Raw genomic sequence first — 22,284 nt, forward strand, 5'->3', positions numbered from 1 at the left:
ATGGCTTTCATTCATGACAGTTTGCTTACTATTGTGACTTGTGAATGGCTACAGATAATCACATGGTACAGGGTGCCAAGTACCATGTGATGGCTGTGGGCCAATCACAGAGACACAACAGTAAGTGTTTTGGATTGGGACCAAAACAGTCCGAGATTATATCTGCCCCTGGCCCAATCTCAACTTCGGTGTGTGCACACAGGGAATAAATCATACGCTGACACACTTGCCAGAATAGTTCGTTCTGCCTTTATTTGTTTCTCTTTATAAAGCATCAAGAAATTAATTCCAGGAAATACTCATATATGATACGTATAAGCTAGCAATTGGAGTATCTATGTATCTATGTGTCTAGGATTTTCTTCCAGGATATGACAGCCTTCTATTTTGAGTGTAGTCTCACTCTGGAGACGCCAGAGGTGGGGGACTTGAGTCACATGACTTGATTTAAGTCAGACTTAAGTCACACATTTGAGGACTTGAGACTTGCTTGACTAAAATTAATAAAAGACTCGACTTGACTTTGACTTGGTATTCATGACTTGAGACTTGACTTTGACTTGAGACAAATGACTTTACTTTTTTAAGTTATTAAATATTTGCATTTTCTCAAGATGTGTTAAAGCAAAATGAATGTGCCTGTTATGTTTCTGACACCACAGTCACTTAAAACACCTCAGTGTGTTCTGATTTTTAGGACACTGGCTGTTTAACAATGGAAATACTTAACATGTTGAAACACGTCCGGACGAAGGATTTTGAGCTGTTTGGGCATTCAAAGTGTTTTTTTAATATGCCATGAAAAAAGCACCAAGTAGTTTTGTTAATGTTGAAAATAAAACATAACCTTTCCTGACCACTGACTTCTAACTGATTTAAAGGTGAAAATCGGAGTAGATCAGTATTTTGACTTGATTTGTGACTTGACCAAAATAAATGACTTGACTTGACTTGCTTGACTTCTAGCAGGGACTCGACCCGACTTGCTTGCTTTTTGCCACAGTAACTTGGGACTTGCTTGAGACTTGAAGGTTAAGACTTGAGACTTGCTTGTGACTTACTCCCATGTCTGGGAGACACCATCTTGCTTCCACGAAGGGAGGGGTGGTCTAGCAGCCATTTTGAGTAAGGTAGTAAATGTAGCAGTAACATATATATATATATATATATATATATATACATAAGGTATGCATCATAAGGTGAAATAGGCATTTCACTATAACCATTATTAACCATTGATTACATCCATTACATAAGCAAGCTGTCATGAATGGAAGATATTCATGACAGTTTTGCCTACACTGTCATCATGTGACTGCTATGACAGGTCATAGCGATCACAAGATACCCCAGCCGATCATCCGATGTGTCCAGTCAATGGACATTATGAAGTCTTTTACATTTGATCAAGTGTGCCAGATAAGCAGATCTACAGTATATAAGACCACTTTAAAATTGCAGAAGAGACACTGTAGAATACAAAGTATGGCAAGTTTAAGTTTCAAGAGGCTGATGTCATCCTTACATCTCTTTGACTTAATATGACAGGTGTATATTGAATGAAAATCCTGTTATAATAAGCAGTCATTTGTGTATATAACAAATACAGGATTAGATTGACCTTCTGAGATATTACCTTTCTAATCCTTTCTCGTACGGTCTCCTCCATGCTCATCTGCCAGACTTATCTCAATAGTCAAATCAGGAGGCTTCCAACAAAGCATGCTCTAGGGAGACACACCCTGCCCTGAATACATCCTGCTGAAAACCACCGTCTGGCAGGTATTCTTTTATCAGCCTTGCTTATTGTATACACTGTCTACTTTTATCTATCCTAGCTAGTGTATATAAATCACTTGAAGAATAATTTTTGCTTTATAGTTGATCATATAACCAAGTTACATATGCTTAAGCAGGCCATAGACCCATAGCAAATATTTCGAACATTCACTAGAAAAAATGATAATTTGTTTTTCATAATTTTTGAGGGTATTATCATAGAGTGACAAAATTTGGAACAATTTCTTTGAACAACATGCTAAGTTTCCATTTTTTAATTGTTCAATTTTGGCATATGCATTGCAAGAAGTATGATTTTTACCACCCAAGAATGACATTGATGTTTCAAAATTTGCTCTACAAACATTTTGCATCCTTCTCCCTCAACTTTTCATCTCTTTTAAAGGAGAAGTGGAGCCAAAGCGTTTTTTGCCCTATTTCTTCTTTAGGTCACAGGAGTGCATTTCATTCTGCACTCCTGTGATACAAATTCAGCTGACAGCGGGCTAAAGTCTGCTGTTGACTGATGTCACTCAGCCAGTCACTCTGGAGGGGTCCCGACTTTAATGTGCTGCTGAGAGCCTGAGCCCCATCCACAGCCCAGCATTCCAGTGAGCGCTGAAGGGGCCGAGCAGAGAGCCGGTGACTGACACTCATCACTTTCTGCTCACTGAAGACTGAGAACCGAGCGATCAGCAGTCTTTAATTACTCGGTTTGCAGTTTTAAAGGCGGTGGGGGACAGATGCAGCATCAGATTGATGCTGCATCCACCTTGATGTTTGTTTTTTTTTTTTTTTTTTCAAACCCCATACTTCTCTATTAAGTAAAAAACTATTATCTATTTGTACCCATTAATTGTCAGAAAACTGAACAAACCTTCAAGTTCCAAATTAATTTCTACCGGTCTATGGCCAACTTTAGATGTGTAAGAATTTCTCCAGGTTCTCCAGTGGCTGGACATTGGTGGTCAGATTCACCCATGGGTTTCTTATAATTTTTCTATGAGTTTTCAATTGTATTCCCTTGATAGCGTGTAGAGCATATTGCTGCATTTCCCACAATCTTAAATAAAACAGGAAATTAAAACATCATTATGCAATAAAGTGGACAAACCTCACATCTCAAACCCAGCCATTCTTACTAACAGGCTTTATACCCCATAGGAGAAACTAAGCATATATTCCGGACTAGCTTCATGTTTTTAATGGCAGGTTCCTAATATGTTTTATTTGAAGGTGGCTTAAAAAATGACCTTTTTGGAAACGCATGCCAGGAAAGTATTGCTAATGTTCTGAAACTGCTTGTAGTATGGTTGTCTTGCAGATTCAAACAGCTTCATAATTTTCTCTCACCTGTAATAGGGAATGCGAAAAAGAACTTCAAAGCCAAGTTCTCCAAAGAAAGCTTGTCACTGACCCATTCATTTCAACAAAAAGCTTTCCAGAAGCTTATATGTTGCATTTTATGTTCCTCCTTTTGGTCTGATCTACAGTAGTTGTGTATAAAATGCAATACTTATCAAAAAAAGTGTTTCCATGCGCTAAACATTTATCCAAATTCTAAATGACAACGCATTTGTAAATTTTAAAAGTCAGTTAAAGAAATAGTAGTGGTAAAAAAATAAAAAAGCACTTGTGGGTTAAACTATTTTTTTTTTTGTATAATTCTTCTTTAGGGTGGCATGCCCTATGCCTACATACTTTTTGCCATTCGTGTCCCTCGTTCCCATCTCAAAGACATGGGGGGAGACTACTGCCTGCCTAGCAGACTCAGACAGTTCACTCAAGTATTCCCTTTGATCCTCCTCAGGAAACTGCATAAAAGGTCATGTAGGGTGGGAAAGGGCAGAGATGCTGGGCCAGCACAGAGTAATTAGACATTCTTAGGCTGGCCATACACTGAGCCAATTTCTTTCCTGCAAACCACGGCCAGGCCGACATTTGAACAATGTATAGCTGGCCTTAGAGGAGGAAAGAGCTATTAACTTCAGTGAAGGGGACTCTTCTTGGAGTAGTCACATTTTTTAAAAGGAACAAAAAAAAAAAAAAATCTTAGAAAACTTGATTTGTCTGCGTGTTTCCTGCATTTGATAGTTCCCAGTGGAGGGCTTTTTTGTTCCTTTCAGCTACCATAGCTTATCTTGTTATACTTTGTGGCTTGTTGCTTTAAGGTGGTTCTATTGTGCTTCACAATATCAATGGAAACAATTTTCCCCCAGGGACATACTACAAGGAAAAAAAAAAATCCTTTTGGTAAGGTTTGTCCCCCCCCCCCCCCTTAGAATGTGTTCTTTGTAAAATAATGCGATGATCAATTTTATTTGAAAAAGTGAAACATGGCTCGAATACAATGCCATTGAGACTTCAGGCTTTGGCATGTGCCAGCCATCATAGGTGTGGGGGAAGCAACCACTTATTCCCCCCACCCCCAATAAAAAAGGCAATCCTTGCCTAAAATACTGGACCGGAGCATCAGTTGTTGCATGTGCTGCCATACAGTGTTATCTGCCCTGCTCAATACATCTATATTAAACCCCCCCCCCCCCCCCCACCACTACCCTTGAAGAAAGTGTAAGGTTTTCCATTGTCCTTACACCCTTCCTGTCCTAGGTTGACAACACTGCTACTCCATAGATATAATATGATAAGTGACAGTGTTGTTACCCTTGTACAAGAGGAGTATTGGCAGGATCACAAGGGAAAAAAGTGAGGTAGTGAGCTGCAATATATTATAGTTTTGTTCTTGGGTTTATATACACCCAGAGTTCAAGTTGAATATTGGAAGCAGATCGGATAACAAATTAAGCCAGCCATGCAGGGCTATATTTCTCTTGTTCAGCCCATGGATAGGACAGGGGGGGGGGGGGGGGAGGGAAGAGAGCGAGAACACAACCCCACACAATAGGTGCATGCATGGGGTAATGGCTATTGTATTAAGGCTGGATTCACACTGATGCGAATTGGATGTGGGTTTCCCCGCATCCAATTTGCCTAACAGGAGACTGATCAGCTCTCTATGGAGCCGCTTCACACATCTATGGGGCGGGCACAGAGCGCATTGCACAATGGTCCTGCGAGTCTTTGGCTCAGTTTCAGTTAAAAAAAAAAAAAAGTTTCCAAACAGCATTGCTGAGTGTTCTGGTATTTGGGTTATTACGTGCCAATCTCAGGAAGAATCAGCCTGTCTATGGCCTGTGCTGTCCTATTCTTAAAGCCAAAATTGTACCAATTTTTCTCCCCAAATTCAAAGAATGTCACCCACCACTGAAAGAGGTCTTATCCGGTCTTCTAAATATAGAAGAGGAAATAGAATACACAAAGATATGCAAAACCTGGATTCTTTATTCACTGAAATGCATTGGACATAAAAACAAGAGACACAAAAATGTTTCCAGGCAATAGTGGTGTCATTTAGGACTGAAGAACATGTGTGTCATTACTTTCTGAAACAACTTTTCCATCTATAATCTTCTGTGTCGTTGTGATGACTTTCTTTACTGTCTGTGTGGTTGATGCGGAGAGGGCATCTTGGAGGCTGCAGAGTAAAAAAGGCATTAAGGAGTGATCAAAAGACAACAAAGTAATTCTTTAGTGATAGTGTGCCGTCAGTGGTCATATTTGTTCAAATGGAACCATTATAGCCCACACATTGGCTTATATACTGTAGCTAGAGAAATTGGTGTCAAGTGCCACATGGATGTCCCGATCAAGGTCTTAATAAGATCATAGCAGCTATAACCTGCATACAGCCAACTCCTGGAATCACTTTGTGACCCAGAACGTGCCAAGTTAAGAAAATTGTGACTATAAAAGATGCAAAATTAATAGAAACTACAATTTTAAATTGTTACATTTACCTGAAATCATCTCCGTCGAGGAGACGTCTGTATGTCTGGATTTCGGATTCTAGCCTTAACTTTGTGTTTAGTAGGGCCTGGTACTCTTGTTGCTGTCTCTGGCAGTCATTGCGTACTTGTGTCAACTCTCCCTCGAATGCCTGAACTTGGGAACCAAGTATTTCCAGTTCCATAGCATACCGACTTTCTGTGTCATGGAGGGAACCTTCCAGGCTGAGTTTCTGTGGATTCAAAGTACTCTATTAAGTACAAATTAGATTATGCATTGTGGACAGACCTTTAGCACTCCACAAGACATTACCTGATTTCGTAGGGTTTCCAGCTCTATCTCCAGGGACTGCATATTGCGACGCAGCTCTGTCACTGTTGTCTTGGCGGAATGAAGTGCCTCTGAATCTTGAGTGACCTGTACAGTGTGTTCCTCCACCTGTAGATAGAGAAAACCACATTCTACTTTAGCAGGATGCTTATCACAATACAAATACTCAACATTTTTCTCATGCCCTAGATGGCAACTCTGGAGCAAACCTGAATGTTTTATAGAAAACATTGGATATTGGATACTTTCATACCTTCGCCTGGTACCATTTTTCTGCATCTTCGCGGTTCTTCTGTGCCAGCGTGTCATATTGTGATCGGATTTCGGTCATTATTTTGCCCAGGTCTTGAGTTTGGGGAGCATCTACCTCCACGGTTACTGCTGAGCCAGCAATCTGAGCCTGGAGTCCATTGACATCCTTCCAAGAGAAAAACAAGATTAGGTTGGTTGTTCTACTTCGGATCACCCATATAAAAAGGTGCTAAACATTTAGGGATGTTTGCTAGTGGCTATAGTCACATGAAAAACCTGACAGGCTGGTTGTACCCAAGTTGATTGATCCATTAACTTGGGTACAATCAAGTCTGCCCATACATGGTTTAAATCTCAGCCTGAACCAGTTACAAGTGCATATTTTAAATGGGAGGTCACTATTCTACTTTAGGATCAATGTCTCACTGCACGTAGTTAAGATAAGTGTAATTAAACATCCTTTAAACATAGGCTGAGCTCAAAGATCAGACTGTATCTAGCCATCTCATGAACAATTACCTTCTGCAGCAGAATGCACTATTAGGCCTCATGCACACTGGTTGTTTTTTTACAGCAGCTATTTCTGGAGTCAAGACTTTCTACAGCCAGTAAACCCCCCAGCATGTTATCCTATGTGTCCGTGCACACATAGGCTGTTATCAGCAGGGGTGTTTACTGGGGGAAAACACACACACACACACACACACACACACACACACGAACTAATGGGTTTTAGTGCCGGTTCACACTAGTGCGGTTTGTGAGATCGCATGTAATTCGGAGTGCACTGCTCCTTCATTACATGCGATCTCATGTGCGGATGAGAGTTCAGCCATACATTTTGTATGGCTGAATTCGCACCAAACATACACATGAGGCATTTTTTTCAGCCGCATCAGGATCGGATGGCACAGTGGTTCACACTTGTGCGATCCGATTCTGTGCAAACTGTCAGATCGCACTGCGATCAAACTGGGGGTGTTGTTAACATTTAATTGACACCCCCCTGCGTATCGCATATGGCAGTGTGAACTGCCAGATGTGTGGATGCGATGCTAGATCACGCTGCATATTCGCAGCCTTCCCGTATCGCACAAGTGTGAACCGAGCCTAAAGAGGCATTTCTCAGCTGTAAAAATGCTCCAATTCAAGCTTACAAATGCGACTATTTGGTGTTTTAGCAATGTTTGAGCCCAAGGCTTTTGAGCCCCCCCTCTTATACTTCCAGAGCCCCTTCTCTATCCAGCTAGGTGCATGAGACTCTCCCTTCCGAGTGGCTGAGATACAGCAGCGGAGCCACTGGCTCACGGCTGTCAAACTCCGAACCGCAGCACTGTCTAAATGACTACACAGAGCTGCAGCTTGGCTTGGGTGCCCCATGGAAATCTGCTTGCTGTGGGGACACACAACCGGAGGGAGGGGCCAAAAGTGCCAGCGAGGGACTCTGGAAGAGGAGGATATGGGGAGCCCTGTGCAAAAACCAACTGCACAGAGGGGGGGGGGGGGGCAGGAGTATAAGACTCAGTTCACACTGGGGCGGCACGACTCCTTACTACTTCGGGGGAGACTTGTGCATTCCCATGCACCACGACTTCCGAGCGACTTCACATAATGGAAGTCTATGCAAGTCACTTCGAGGTCGCCCCGAAGTAGTACAGGACCTTTTTTCTAAGTCGGAGAGACTTGTGTCGCTCCTATTAGAACGGGTCCTGTAGTAGTCAATGGACCGCGACACGTCAGGCTGACAAGTCACGCTGGTGTGAATGGGGGGGGGGTCGAATAGGAATGTTTTTTTTAAATAGTAAAAACAAAAAAAAAAAAAAAAAATAGACTTTTAAGTTTAACATCACCCATTACTTTTTCAGCACTCTTTAACCTCTTAAACTTTACTTACATCTTCGTGGGTCTTTTTAAGGAAGATTAGTTCTTCCTTCAGGGACTCGATCTCATTCTCCAGGTTGAGTCTGGAGACATTGGTGTCATCAATGACTTTACGCAGTCCATTAATATCGGTCTCCACAGACAGGCGGATAGCCAACTCAGATTCAAACCTAAAAGTTTGGAGAAAAAAAAAAAAAAGACGGGAGATCAGACCATAGGTCAAATTTCTCCTAAATTCCCCCTGTTGCTTTTCTATTTTGACAGTGATGAAACTTTGCTCAGCTGTGACAGCACATTTCATGCTGGCTTGCCATGGCCTAATTTACCCGTTGACATATTAAGAAATCATTCCTGTAAGCTAGGGAGTGTAATTATATACAGGAAGGGATAGGGTCTCATCTGTTCAGCTTTAGAGAGAATTGGAAGACTTACTTTACTCTGAAGTCGTCAGCAGCAAGGCGGGCATTGTCAATCTGCAGGACTAGCTGAGAGTTTTCCACGGTTCTATCAAATACCTAAAAACAGAGGAAAATTGACTGATTAGAATGGAATTCAGTGAAGAAATAATATTCAGTGCCATTAGTCAGCAAAGCATGGGGCATGGACTCCAAGTGAGCATTCAGAATGATAGGCTTCTGATTGGTTGATGTGGGCACCCATTTCTCGTTGCTCATAAACCAATCCTAAATGTACTCGTTAAGCAAATTGCAATTTAAAACAATAACCTCCATGTAATAATATACTGTATGCTAGAGTCCAATGACCTCACCCATCCATGAATAAGGAATTTTTTGTCCAGGACTGACAACTCTTTGCATCATTGTACAAGCACTCTGCAGGCTTGCTGGGTCTTTTAGTTCTACTGCTGGGGAAGCGGATCCGCTTCCCACATAAACTACTTGAGTTAGTGGCATGTTATTACAGTTAAACTATTTGTGACGGTCAGGAAATGAGAACACAAAAGACCCCACAAGACAACTTAAAATATTTTTCAGACACAAATCCCTTGAGTATTGCGCTGTATTTCACTAATGATCCATGGGACTGCCAGGATGAGAATCCGCTTAACTCCATCCTGCCCACATCCTGAGCTTTAACTCTTCCGATCCCTCCTAAGCTTTCCTCTTCTTGTTGCACCCTGGTTATCTCCCTCACATCTAAGGAACAGTTTAAGGGTTTATGCATGGGATAAACTAGTAAGCCCAAGTGCAAAAAAAAAACCTTGTAGGCAAAAGGTCTAAAATTTTACATCCCCTCCCCTTTGTTTCCATACCAAGTTTTGGATTTTATAATCGTATATTGGCTACTCCTGAACAAAAAGGATTCGGTTCAAAGCCAGCAATAGCATCAACAGGGCAAAAAAAAAAACCCCAAACACCCCACCAGGTTTCAGCTGCATTAACTCAGATGAAGCAGCCAAAATCTTTGAACAGCTGTGCATGTTATCCAATCACCTTCTAGCTTTTATTTTCAAAGCCCACAATAAACAAGCTGATTGGTCACTGTGCACAGCTGAGCCACATCTTGTCTGCTTTAGTTTTAGAAATATCTCCTCTCCAACAATTTATGTAAAAATTATACAGAACATTTATAAACACACAGACATTTTATATACACACAAAGGAGTATGAAATCAAATATTAAAACAGCGCCAGCATAAAAACAAGATTAAATGTTAAAAATTACACATTAGAATTTTAACATTTAATCTTGTTTATATGCTGGCGCTGTTTTAATATTGATTTTACATTTTATCCAAGTCTTTACTTAGTGCAAGCATCACAATTCATTCACGTTCTTATACATTTTGGTAAAGAGCGCGGGTTTAAATTATTATTTTTTTTTTTATACACAAAAGGAGTATGATTAGATATAATGTTACCTTCTATAAAACATACTGTGATCAGAATAGGCCTGCTACAGCTAATATAATATATATAAAAAAATATAATAATAATAATAATAATAATAATAATAATAATAATCTTTCCATTCAAACATTTACTTTGTTGATTTTTTTTTTTCTAGAAATAATTTTACAAAAATGTATAACATTTTGGAAGATATTAGCGAGGGGGGATGCTCACCTGTTTGCGCAGTTCCTCCAGAGCTTTGAAGTATGGAGCCCAGTCCTTGGTGGGTCCCTTCTTTTCCAAATGCTGACGAATCTGCAGCTCCAGGGTTTCATTGGCCGATTCCAGGCTGCGCACCCTATCCAGGTAGGATGCCAGGCGGTCATTGAGGTCTTGCATGGTCTCTTTCTCATTCTGGACACCGCCTAGGAGATTCATTGAAGAGGTTACTGCACCAGAGCCACCACTGTAACCAGAGCCACCGAATCCGGAGCCACCACCGAACCCAGAGCCACCACCAAACCCAGAGCTCACTGTAGATACCCTGGACACTGAGATGCGGGAGCCTGAGCCCCCTGCCCCAGCATGGACACTGGCAGCACTGCTGCCTCCTCCTACCACCTGAGAGCCATAGGAGAAGAGGCGCTGGGATTTCAGGGGGGCATAGGAAGCAGTGGAGAAACTCATGGTTGCAGTTGATGTGGACAGAGGTGTAGACAGACCACTGACACAAAGCTGCTGGCTACTCAGTGTTAGTCGGAGTAGAGAATTTATAGAGAGTAGGGGGAGTGCCAGTCCTCTCCTCCTTCCAACTGATCCTCCCCACTGCATTCATTCTATTCACAGGGTGGAGATTCACGGGGGAAGGGGACAAACTTTATTCATTGTAAGGTAACATAGAAAAGACCACACCTTTAATAAACCGTCATTTAGTGAGAAGTGTAAAAACTGGAATTTTCTTGCTTTCTTTAATGTCATTATAACTTAATAAAAAATGTATGTTTCTAACTTACACCAGAAAAAAGAAAAGCACCAAAACTGACCACATATTAATTTATCTTTCACCAATACAACAAAATCTGATATCCACTCATCCGAACTAGAATTGCTTTCTCCCATCTTGAGGCTGATTTACATCAGATGTGTTGGGGTGACGCAGGCAGCGATTCCTAACACATAGATAGGACAATGTGATGTACTAAGATCAATACACCGGCGTTGGGTTCCCAGCGACTGTGCGTTCAGTTTGGCTTCTTGGTATGAACGACCAAGGCTGGGATCACGTATATGAGGTGCGGGACTCCGCATGTGATTCGGATAGGAATCGCACCGCATTCCTATTGAGCCTGGGTTCACACTTGTGCATTACAGACTCCGTACATGATTCGGATAGGAATCGCACCGCATTCCTATTGAGCGTGGGTTCACACTTGTGCATTACAGACACAGCACGTGATTCGGATAGGAATCGCACTGCATTCCTATGGAGCCTGGGTTCACACTTGTGCATTACAGACACAGCATATGATTCGGATAGGAATCGCACTGCATTCCTATTGAGCCTGGGTTCACACTTGTGCATTACAGACACCGCATGTGATTCAGATAGGAATCGCACCGCATTCCTATGGAGCCTGGGTTCACACTTGTGCATTACAGACACCGCATGTGATTCAGATAGGAATCGCACCGCATTCCTATTGAGCCTGGGTTCACACCTGTGCATTACAGACACAGCATATGATTCGGATAGGAATCGCACTGCATTCCTATGGAGCCTGGGTTCACACTTGTGCATTACAGATACCGCACGTGACTCGGATAGGAATCGCACCGCATTTCTATTGAGCCTGGGTTCACACTTGTGCATTACAGAAACCGCACGTGACTCAGATAGGAATCGCACCGCATTCCTATCGAGCCTGGGTTCACACTTGTGCATTACAGACACAGCACATGATTCGGATAGGAATCGCACTGCATTCCTATTGAGCCTGGGTTCACACTTGTGCATTACAGACACTGCACATGATTCGGATAGGAATCGCACCGCATTCCTGTTGAGCCTGGGTTCACACTTGTGCATTACAGACACAGCATGTGATTCGGATAGGAATCGCGCCGCATTCCTATTGAGCCTGGGTTCACACTTGTGCATTACAGACACAGCACGTGATTCGGATAGGAATCGCACTGCATTCCTATTGAGCCTGGGTTCACACTTGTGCATTACAGACACAGCATATGATTCGGATAGGAATCGCACTGCACTCCTATTGAGCCTGGGTTCACACTTGTGCATTACAGACACAGCATATGATTCGGATAGGAATCGCACCGCCTTCCTATTGAGCCTGGGTTCACACTTGTGCATTACAGACACAGCATATGATTCGGATAGGAATCGCACCGCCTTCCTATTGAGCCTGGGTTCACACTTGTGCATTACAGACACAGCATATGATTCGGATAGGAATCGCACTGCATTCCTATTGAGCCTGGGTTCACACTTGTGCATTACAGACACCGCACGTGATTCGGATAGGAATCGCACTGCATTCCTATTGAGCCTGGGTTCACACTTGTGCATTACAGACACCGCACGTGATTCGGATAGGAATCGCACTGCATTCCTATTGAGCCTGGGTGTGATGCAGGGAAACGCAGCAAACTTTGTGAATTTCCTGCATCAGCGTGAACATGGCTCCAATCACATGTGATGTCTGTGCGGTGTGATTTGAGCCATATATTTGTATGGCTCAAATCGCACTGCATCTGCACAAAAAAAGGTGCAGAACCCTTTTTTTCCCAGCACTGGAATCGGATCGCATGGATGTTCACACCTATGTAATCTGATAATGTGAATCGCACTGCGTTTTGCGAACCGTTTTAGGGTGTTAACTTAACATTGACACCCCGTGCAGTTTGCATGACCATTGTGCGATTTCAATGCAGTGCGGGAAATGCAAAGGATTCGCTGCACTTCCCTCGCCGCATATATGTGAACTGAGCCTTAGGCTGAATTCATACTGAATTGCATTAAAGGGGAAGTCCACCCTGACACTAAAATGGCTGAAGCACGTGATTACAGCCAGGGGCTCTACTAGGCTTCACAAAAGGGCGGCTCGGGGAGCAGAGCACTGAGCCCCGAGCCCACCCAGTTGTGTGACAATAGTGAATAAATATTCGCCATTGTCACACGGATTCTCCTCCTGGCCAATCAAGAAGCAGGCCCTGAGACCCGTTTACCGATTGGCCAAAAGGAGAAGCCATCCAATTGGCGAAGGAGGAGGAGGGAGGAGACGCAGGGGAAGCCTGACCAACGAAGGGGGACACTGAGGAGACTGAGGGGTAAGCCACCAGCTCCACATGTCAGTCCAGAGGCAGCACAGGGTGAGTGAGCCGGCGACCGGGGGGGTATGGTGTGCGGTGCAGGCTGGAGCTGGTGTGGTCCATGGTCAGGTCTGTCTGCCACGCCCCCCCCCGACCCATAGAGCATCACCCACCACTGGTCAGATCCCTGCTCTCCTCTATGGGAGATCAGATAATAACGGACCGCCTGTCAGTGTTTTCATCCCATCCTATCTGATCCGATCCTCCAGACGGATGGAAAATAGGGTTTCCATCTGTCTGGATTTCACGGACAGGATCGGATCGGATAGCAGCGGGTGTCAGAGGATATCCGCTGCTCCATAGGGATGCATGGAGCGTCTTATTAGGTCCACCTGAAAAACTGACAGACGGACCTGATCGGAAAGCCCGTGTGAAAGGGGTCCAAGTCTCTGGGTGACGTAACTTCCCATTCATTTCACAGCTGTTGTGCGATGTGTCCTCTGCAGAGTTTCCGCAGCGTGTTTTAATGCGCATTGACATGTGTTGATGCACATTTTAACATGCGTTGAAGTGCATTTTAGTGCATTGCATTGTGCAGGACATGCTGACAGAAAGCGTGGGACGTGCTGACAGAAAGCGCAGGACATGCTGACAGAAAGCGTGGGACGTGCTGACAGAAAGCGTGGGACGTGCTGACAGAAAGCGCAGGACATGCTGACAGAAAGCGTGGGACGTGCTGACAGAAAGCGTGGCACGTGCTGACAGAAAGCGTGGGACGTGCTGACAGAAAGCGTGGCACGTGCTGTCAGAAAGCGTGGGACGTGCTGACAGAAAGCGTGGGACGTGCTGACAGAAAGCGTGGGACGTGCTGACAGAAAGCATGGGACATTCTGACAGAAAGCGTGGGACGTGCTGACAGAAAGCGTGGGACATGCTGACAGAAAGCATGGGACATTCTGACAGAAAGCGCGGGACATGCTGACAGAAAGCATGGGACATGCTGACAGAAAGCGTGGGACGTGCTGACAGAAAGCGTGGGACGTGCTGACAGAAAGCGCGGGACATGCTGACAGAAAGCATGTGACGTGCTGACAGAAAGCGTGGGACATTCTGACAGAAAGCGTGGGACGTGCTGACAGAAAGCGTGGGACGTGCTGACAGAAAGCGTGGGACGTGCTGACAGAAAGCGTGGGACGTTCTGACAGAAAGCGTGGGACGTGCTGACAGAAAGCGTGGGACGTGCTGACAGAAAGCGTAGGACGTGCTGAAAGAAAGCATGGGACATTCTGACAGAAAGCGTGGGACGTGCTGACAGAAAGCGTGGGACGTGCTGACAGAAAGCGTGGGACGTGCTGACAGAAAGCGTGGGGCGTGCTGACAGAAAGCGTGGGACCTTCTAAAAGAAAGCGTGGGACGTGCTGACAGAAAGCGTAGGACATTCTGACAGAAAGCGGGGAACATGCTGACAAGAAAGCGCGGGACATGCTGACAGAAAACATGGGACATTCTGACAGAAAGCGTGGGACATTCTGACAGAAAGTGTGGAACGTGCTGACAGAAAGCGTGGGACGTGCTGACAGAAAGCGCGGGACATGCTGACAGAAAGCATGGGACGTTCTGTCAGAAAGCGTGGGACGTGCTGACAGAAAGCATAGGACATTCTGACAGAAAGCGTGGGACGTGCTGACAGAAAGCGTGGGACATGCTGACAGAAAGCATGGGACATTCTGACAGAAAGCGTGGGACGTGCTGACAGAAAGCGTGGGACATGCTGACAGAAAGCATGGGACATTCTGACAGAAAGCGCGGGACATGCTGACAGAAAGCATGGGACATGCTGACAGAAAGCGTGGGACGTGCTGACAGAAAGCGTGGGACGTGCTGACAGAAAGCGCGGGACATGCTGACAGAAAGCATGTGACGTGCTGACAGAAAGCGTGGGACATTCTGACAGAAAGCGTGGGACGTGCTGACAGAAAGCGTGGGACGTGCTGACAGAAAGCGTGGGACGTGCTGACAGAAAGCGTGGGACGTTCTGACAGAAAGCGTGGGACGTGCTGACAGAAAGCGTGGGACGTGCTGACAGAAAGCGTGGGACGTGCTGACAGAAAGCGTGGGACGTGCTGACAGAAAGCGTGGGTCGTGCTGACAGAAAGCGTGGGACCTTCTGACAGAAAGCGTGGGACGTGCTGACAGAAAGCGTAGGACATTCTGACAGAAAGCGGGGAACATGCTGACAAGAAAGCGCGGGACATGCTGACAGAAAACATGGGACATTCTGACAGAAAGCGTGGGACGTGCTGACAGAAAGCATGGGACATTCTGACAGAAAGCGTGGAACGTGCTGACAGAAAGCGTGGGACGTGCTGACAGAAAGCGCGGGACATGCTGACAGAAAGCATGGGACGTTCTGTCAGAAAGCGTGGGACGTGCTGACAGAAAGCGTGGGACGTGCTGACAGAAAGCGTGGGACGTGCTGACAGAAAGCATGGGACGTTCTGACAGAAAGCATAGGACATTCTGACAGAAAGCGTGGGACGTGCTGACAGAAAGCGTGGGACATGCTGACAGAAAGCGTGGGACATTCTGACAGAAAGCGTGGGACGTGCTGACAGAAAGCGTGGGACGTGCTGACAGAAAGCGTGGGACGTGCTGACGAAAAGCATGGGACATTCTGACAGAAAGCATGGGACGTGCTGACAGAAAGCGTGGGACGTGCTGACAGAAAGCGTGGGACGTGCTGACAGAAAGCGTGGGACGTGCTGACAGAAAGCGTGGGACATGCTGACAGAAAGCATGGGACATTCTGACAGAAAGCGTGGGACGTGCTGACAGAAAGCGTGGGACGTGCTGACAGAAAGCGTGGGGCGTGCTGACAGAAAGCGTGGGACCTTCTGACAGAAAGCGTGGGACGTGCTGACAGAAAGCGTAGGACATTCTGACAGAAAGCGGGGAACATGCTGACAAGAAAGCGCGGGACATGCTGACAGAAAACATGGGACATTCTGACAGAAAGCGTGGGACGTGCTGACAGAAAGCATGGGACATTCTGACAGAAAGCGTGGAACGTGCTGACAGAAAGCGTGGGACGTGCTGACAGAAAGCGCGGGACATGCTGACAGAAAGCATGGGACGTTCTGTCAGAAAGCGTGGGACGTGCTGACAGAAAGCATGGGACATTCTGACAGAAAGCGTGGGACGTGCTGACAGAAAGCGTGGGACATGCTGACAGAAAGCGCGGGACGTGCTGACAGGAAGCGTGGGACGTGCTGACAGAAAGCGTGGGACATTCTGACAGAAAGCGTGGGACATTCTGACAGAAAGCGTGCGACGTGCTGACAGAAAGCATGGGACGTGCTGACAGAAAGCGTGGGACGTGCTGACAGAAAGCGTGGGACGTGCTGACAGAAAGCATGGGACATTCTGACAGAAAGCGTGGGACGTGCTGACAGAAAGCGTGGGACGTGCTGACGGAAAGCGTGGGACATTATGACAGAAAGCGTGGGACGTGCTGACAGAAAGCGTGGGACGTGCTGACGGAAAGCATGGGTCATTCTGACAGAAAGCTTGGGACGTGCTGACAGAAAGCGTGGGACGTGCTGACAGAAAGCGTGGGACGTGCTGACAGAAAGCATGGGACGTGCTGACAGAAAGCGTGGGACGTGCTGACAGAAAGCGTGGGACGTGCTGACAGAAAGAGCGGGACATGCTGACAGAAAGCATGGGACATTCTGACAGAAAATGTGGGACGTGCTGACAGAAAGCATGGGACATTCTGATAGAAAGCGTGGGACGTGCTGACAGAAAGCATGGGACATTCTGACAGAAAGCGGGGGACGTGCTGACAGAAAGCGTGGGACGTGCTGACAGAAAGCGTGGGACGTGCTGACAGAAAGCGAGGGACGTGCTGACAGAAAGAGCGGGACGTGCTGACAGAAAGCGTGGGAAATGCTGACAGAAAGCGTGGGACGTGCTGACAGAAAGCGAGGGACGTGCTGACGGAAAGCGTGGGACATGCTGACAGAAAGCGTGGGACGTGCTGACGGAAAGCGTGGGACGTGCTGACAGAAAGCGTGGGACGTGCTGACAGAAAGCGTGGGACGTGCTGACAGAAAGCATGGGACATTCTGACAGAAAGCGTGGGACGTGCTGACAGAAAGCATGGGACGTGCTGACAGAAAGTGTGGGACGTGCTGACAGAAAGCGTGGGACGTGCTGACAGAAAGCGTGGGGCGTGCTGACAGAAAGCATGGGACCTTCTGACAGAAAGCGTGGGACGTGCTGACAGAAAGCGTAGGACATTCTGACAGAAAGCGGGGAACATGCTGACAGAAAGCGCGGGACATGCTGACAGAAAACATGGGACATTCTGACAGAAAGCGTGGGACGTGCTGACAGAAAGCGTGGGACGTGCTGACAGAAAGCGTGGAACGTGCTGACAGAAAGCGTGGAACGTGCTGACAGAAAGCGTGGGACGCGCTGACAGAAAGCGCGGGACATGCTGACAGAAAGCATGGGACGTTCTGTCAGAAAGCGTGGGACGTGCTGACAGAAAGCATGGGACATTCTGACAGAAAGCGTGGGACGTGCTGACAGAGAGCGTGGGACGTGCTGACAGAGAGCGTGGGACGTGCTGACAGAAACCTTGGGACGTGCTGACAGAAAGCGTGGGACGTGCTGACAGAAAGCGTGGGACATTCTGACAGAAAGCGTGGGAAGTGCTGACAGAAAGCGTGGGGCGTGCTGACAGAAAGCGTGGGACATGCTGACAGAAAGCGTGGGACATTCTGACAGAAAGCGTGGGACGTGCTGACAGAAAGCGTGGGACGTGCTGACAGAAAGCGCGGGACATTCTGACAGAAAGCGTGGGACGTGCTGACAGAAAGAGTGGGACATGCTGACAGAAAGCATGGGACATTCTGACAGAAAGCGTGGGACGTGCTGACAGAAAGCGTGGGACATGCTGATAGAAAGCGTGGGACATTCTGACAGAAAGCGTGGAACGTGCTGACAGAAAGCGTGGGACGTGCTGACAGAAAGCGCGGGACATGCTGACAGAAAGCATGGGACGTTCTGTCAGAAAGCGTGGGACGTGCTGACAGAAAGCATGGGACATTCTGACAGAAAGCGTGGGACGTGCTGACAGAAAGCGTGGGACGTGCTGACAGAAACCTTGGGACGTGCTGACAGAAAGCGTGGGACGTGCTGACAGAAAGCGTGGGACATTCTGACAGAAAGCGTGGGAAGTGCTGACAGAAAGCGTGGGACGTGCTGACAGAAAGCGTGGGACATGCTGACAGAAAGCGTTGGACATTCTGACAGAAAGCGTGGGACGTGCTGACAGAAAGCGTGGGACGTGCTGACAGAAAGCGTGGGACATGCTGACAGAAAGCGTGGGACATTTTGACAGAAAGCATGGGACGTGCTGACAGAAAGCTTGGGACGTGCTGACAGAAAGCGCGGGACATTCTGGGACGTGCTGACAGAAAGCGTGGGACGTGCTGACGGAAAGCATGGGACATTCTGACAGAAAGCATGGGACGTGCTGACAGAAAGCGTGGGACGTGATGACAGAAAGCGTGGGACATGCTGACAGAAAGCGTGGGACATTTTGACAGAAAGCATGGGACGTGCTGACAGAAAGCGTGGGACGTGCTGACAGAAAGCTTGGGACGTGCTGACAGAAAGCGTGGGACGTGCTGACAGAAAGCGTGGGACATTCTGACAGAAAGCGTGGGAAGTGCTGACAGAAAGCGTGGGACGTGCTGACAGAAAGCGTGGGACATGCTGACAGAAAGCGTTGGACATTCTGACAGAAAGCGTGGGACGTGCTGACAGAAAGCGTGGGACGTGCTGACAGAAAGCGTGGGACGTGCTGACGGAAAGCATGGGACATTCTGACAGAAAGCATGGGACATGCTGACAGAAAGCGTGGGACGTGCTGACAGAAAGTGTGGGACGTGGGGACAGAAAGCGTGGGACGTGCTGACAGAAAGCGTAGGACATGCTGACAGAAAGCGCGGGACGTGCTGACAGAAAGCGTGGGACATTCTGACAGAAAGCGTGCGACGTGCTGACAGAAAGCATGGGACGTGCTGACAGAAAGCGTGGGACGTGCTGACAGAAAGCATGGGACATTCTGACAGAAAGCGTGGGACGTGCTGACAGAAAGCGTGGGACATGCTGATAGAAAGCGTGGGACATGCTGATAGAAAGCGTGGGACGTGCTGACAGAAAATGTGGGACGTGCTGACAGAAAGCGTGGGACATGCTGACAGAAAGCATGGGACATTCTGACAGAAAGCGTGGGACGTGCTGACAAAAAGCGTGGGACATGCTGATAGAAAGCATGGGACGTGCTGACAGAAAGCATGGGACATTCTGACAGAAAGCGTGGGATGTGCTGACAGAAAGCGTGGGACATGCTGATAGAAAGCGTGGGACATTCTGACAGAAAGCGTGGAACGTGCTGACAGAAAGCGTGGGACGTGCTGACAGAAAGCGCGGGACATGCTGACAGAAAGCATGGGACGTTCTGTCAGAAAGCGTGGGACGTGCTGACAGAAAGCATGGGACATTCTGACAGAAAGCGTGGGACGTGCTGACAGAAAGCGTGGGACGTGCTGACAGAAACCTTGGGACGTGCTGACAGAAAGCATGGGACGTGCTGACAGAAAGCGTGGGACATTCTGACAGAAAGCGTGGGAAGTGCTGACAGAAAGCGTGGGACGTGCTGACAGAAAGCGTGGGACATGCTGACAGAAAGCGTTGGACATTCTGACAGAAAGCGTGGGACGTGCTGACAGAAAGCGTGGGACGTGCTGACAGAAAGCGCGGGACATTCTGACAGAAAGCGTGGGACGTGCTGACAGAAAGCGTGGGACGTGCTGAAGGAAAGCATGGGACATTCTGACAGAAAGCATGGGACGGGCTGATAGAAAGCGTGGGACGTGCTGACAGAAAGTGTGGGACGTGGTGACAGAAAGCGTGGGACGTGCTGACAGAAAGCGTAGGACATGCTGACAGAAAGCGCGGGACGTGCTGACAGAAAGCGTGGGACATTCTGACAGAAAGCGTGCGACGTGCTGACAGAAAGCGTGCGACGTGCTGACAGAAAGCATGGGACGTGCTGACAGAAAGCGTGGGACGTGCTGACAGAAAGCATGGGACATTCTGACAGAAAGCGTGGGACGTGCTGACAGAAAGCGTGGGACATGCTGATAGAAAGCGTGGGACATGCTGATAGAAAGCGTGGGACGTGCTGACAGAAAATGTGGGACGTGCTGACAGAAAGCGTGGGACATGCTGACAGAAAGCATGGGACATTCTGACAGAAAGCGTGGGACGTGCTGACAAAAAGCGTGGGACATGCTGATAGAAAGCATGGGACGTGCTGACAGAAAGCATGGGACATTCTGACAGAAAGCGTGGGACGTGCAGACAGAAAGCGTGGGACGTGCTGACAGAAAGTGTGGGACGTGCTGACAGAAAGCGTGGGACGTGCTGACAGAAAGCGTGGGGCGTGCTGACAGAAAGCATGGGACCTTCTGACAGAAAGCGTGGGACGTGCTGACAGAAAGCGTAGGACATTCTGACAGAAAGCGCGGGACATGCTGACAGAAAACATGGGACATTCTGACAGAAAGCGTGGGACGTGCTGACAGAAAGCATGGGACATTCTGACAGAAAGCATGGAACGTGCTGACAGAAAGCGTGGGACGTGCTGACAGAAAGCGCGGGACATACTGACAGAAAGCATGGGACGTTCTGTCAGAAAGCGTGGGACGTGCTGACAGAAAGCATGGGACATTCTGACAGAAAGCGTGGGACGTGCTGACAGAAAGCGTGGGACGTGCTGACAGAAAGCGTGGGACGTGCTGACAGAAACCTTGGGACGTGCTGACAGAAAGCGTGGGACATGCTGACAGAAAGCGTGGGACATTCTGACAGAAAGCGTGGGAAGTGCTGACAGAAAGCGTGGGACGTGCTGACAGAAAGCGTGGGACGTGCTGACAGAAAGCGTGGGACATTTTGACAGAAAGCATGGGACGTGCTGACAGAAAGCGTGGGACGTGCTGACAGAAAGCGCGGGACATTCTGACAGAAAGCGTGGGACGTGCTGACAGAAAGCGTGGGACGTGCTGACGGAAAGCATGGGACATTCTGACAGAAAGCATGGGACGTGCTGACAGAAAGCGTGGGACGTGCTGACAGAAAGCGTGGGACATGCTGACAGAAAGCGTGGGACATTTTGACAGAAAGCATGGGACGTGCTGACAGAAAGCGTGGGACGTGCTGACAGAAAGCGCGGGACATTCTGACAGAAAGCGTGGGACGTGCTGACAGAAAGCGTGGGACGTGCTGACGGAAAGCATGGGACATTCTGACAGAAAGCATGGGACGTGCTGACAGAAAGCGTGGGACGTGCTGACAGAAAGCGTGGGACGTGCTGACAGAAAGCGTGGGACGTGCTGACAGAAAGCGTAGGACATGCTGACAGAAAGCGCGGGAGCGCTGACAGAAAGCGTGGGACGTGCTGACAGAAAGCGTGGGACGTGCTGACAGAAAGCATGGGACATTCTGACAGAAAGCGTGGGACGTGCTGACAGAAAGCGTGGGACATGCTGATAGAAAGCGTGGGACGTGCTGACAGAAAATGTGGGACGTGCTGACAGAAAGCGTGGGACATGCTGACAGAAAGCATGGGACATTCTGACAGAAAGCGTGGGACGTGCTGACAGAAAGCGTGGGACATGCTGATAGAAAGCATGGGACATTCTGACAGAATGCGTGGGACGTGCTGACAGAAAGCATGGGACATTCTGACAGAAAGCGTGGGACGTGCTGACAGAAAGCGTGGGACGTGCTGACAGAAAGCGTGGGACATTCTGACAGAAAGCGTGGGACATGCTGACAGAAAGAGCGGGACGTGCTGACAGAAAGAGCGGGACGTGCTGACAGAAAGCGTGGGACGTGCTGACAGAAAGCGTGGGGCGTGCTGACAGAAAGC

The 22,284-nt window shown here is 47.5% G+C and overlaps 1 protein-coding gene across 1 annotated transcript; it reads right to left on the reverse strand.

Moving 5' to 3' along the window:
• Window positions 1-5,101: 5,101 nt before the first annotated feature.
• On the reverse strand, window positions 5,102-10,671 carry KRT18 (keratin 18). Its single transcript, XM_082248517.1, has 7 exons — window positions 10,176-10,671; window positions 8,521-8,603; window positions 8,102-8,258; window positions 6,209-6,373; window positions 5,938-6,063; window positions 5,637-5,857; window positions 5,102-5,314 (listed from the first exon to the last, which is right to left on the reverse strand). Exons 1-7 carry the CDS (start codon window positions 10,626-10,628, stop codon window positions 5,191-5,193), a joined length of 1,329 nt encoding a protein of 442 aa, XP_082104643.1. The 5' UTR covers window positions 10,629-10,671; the 3' UTR covers window positions 5,102-5,190.
• Window positions 10,672-22,284: the final 11,613 nt, after the last annotated feature.

This window comes from Pelophylax lessonae, assembly GCF_965119305.1.
Source record: "Pelophylax lessonae genome assembly, chromosome: 2".
Lineage (NCBI taxonomy): Eukaryota > Metazoa > Chordata > Amphibia > Anura > Ranidae > Pelophylax > Pelophylax lessonae.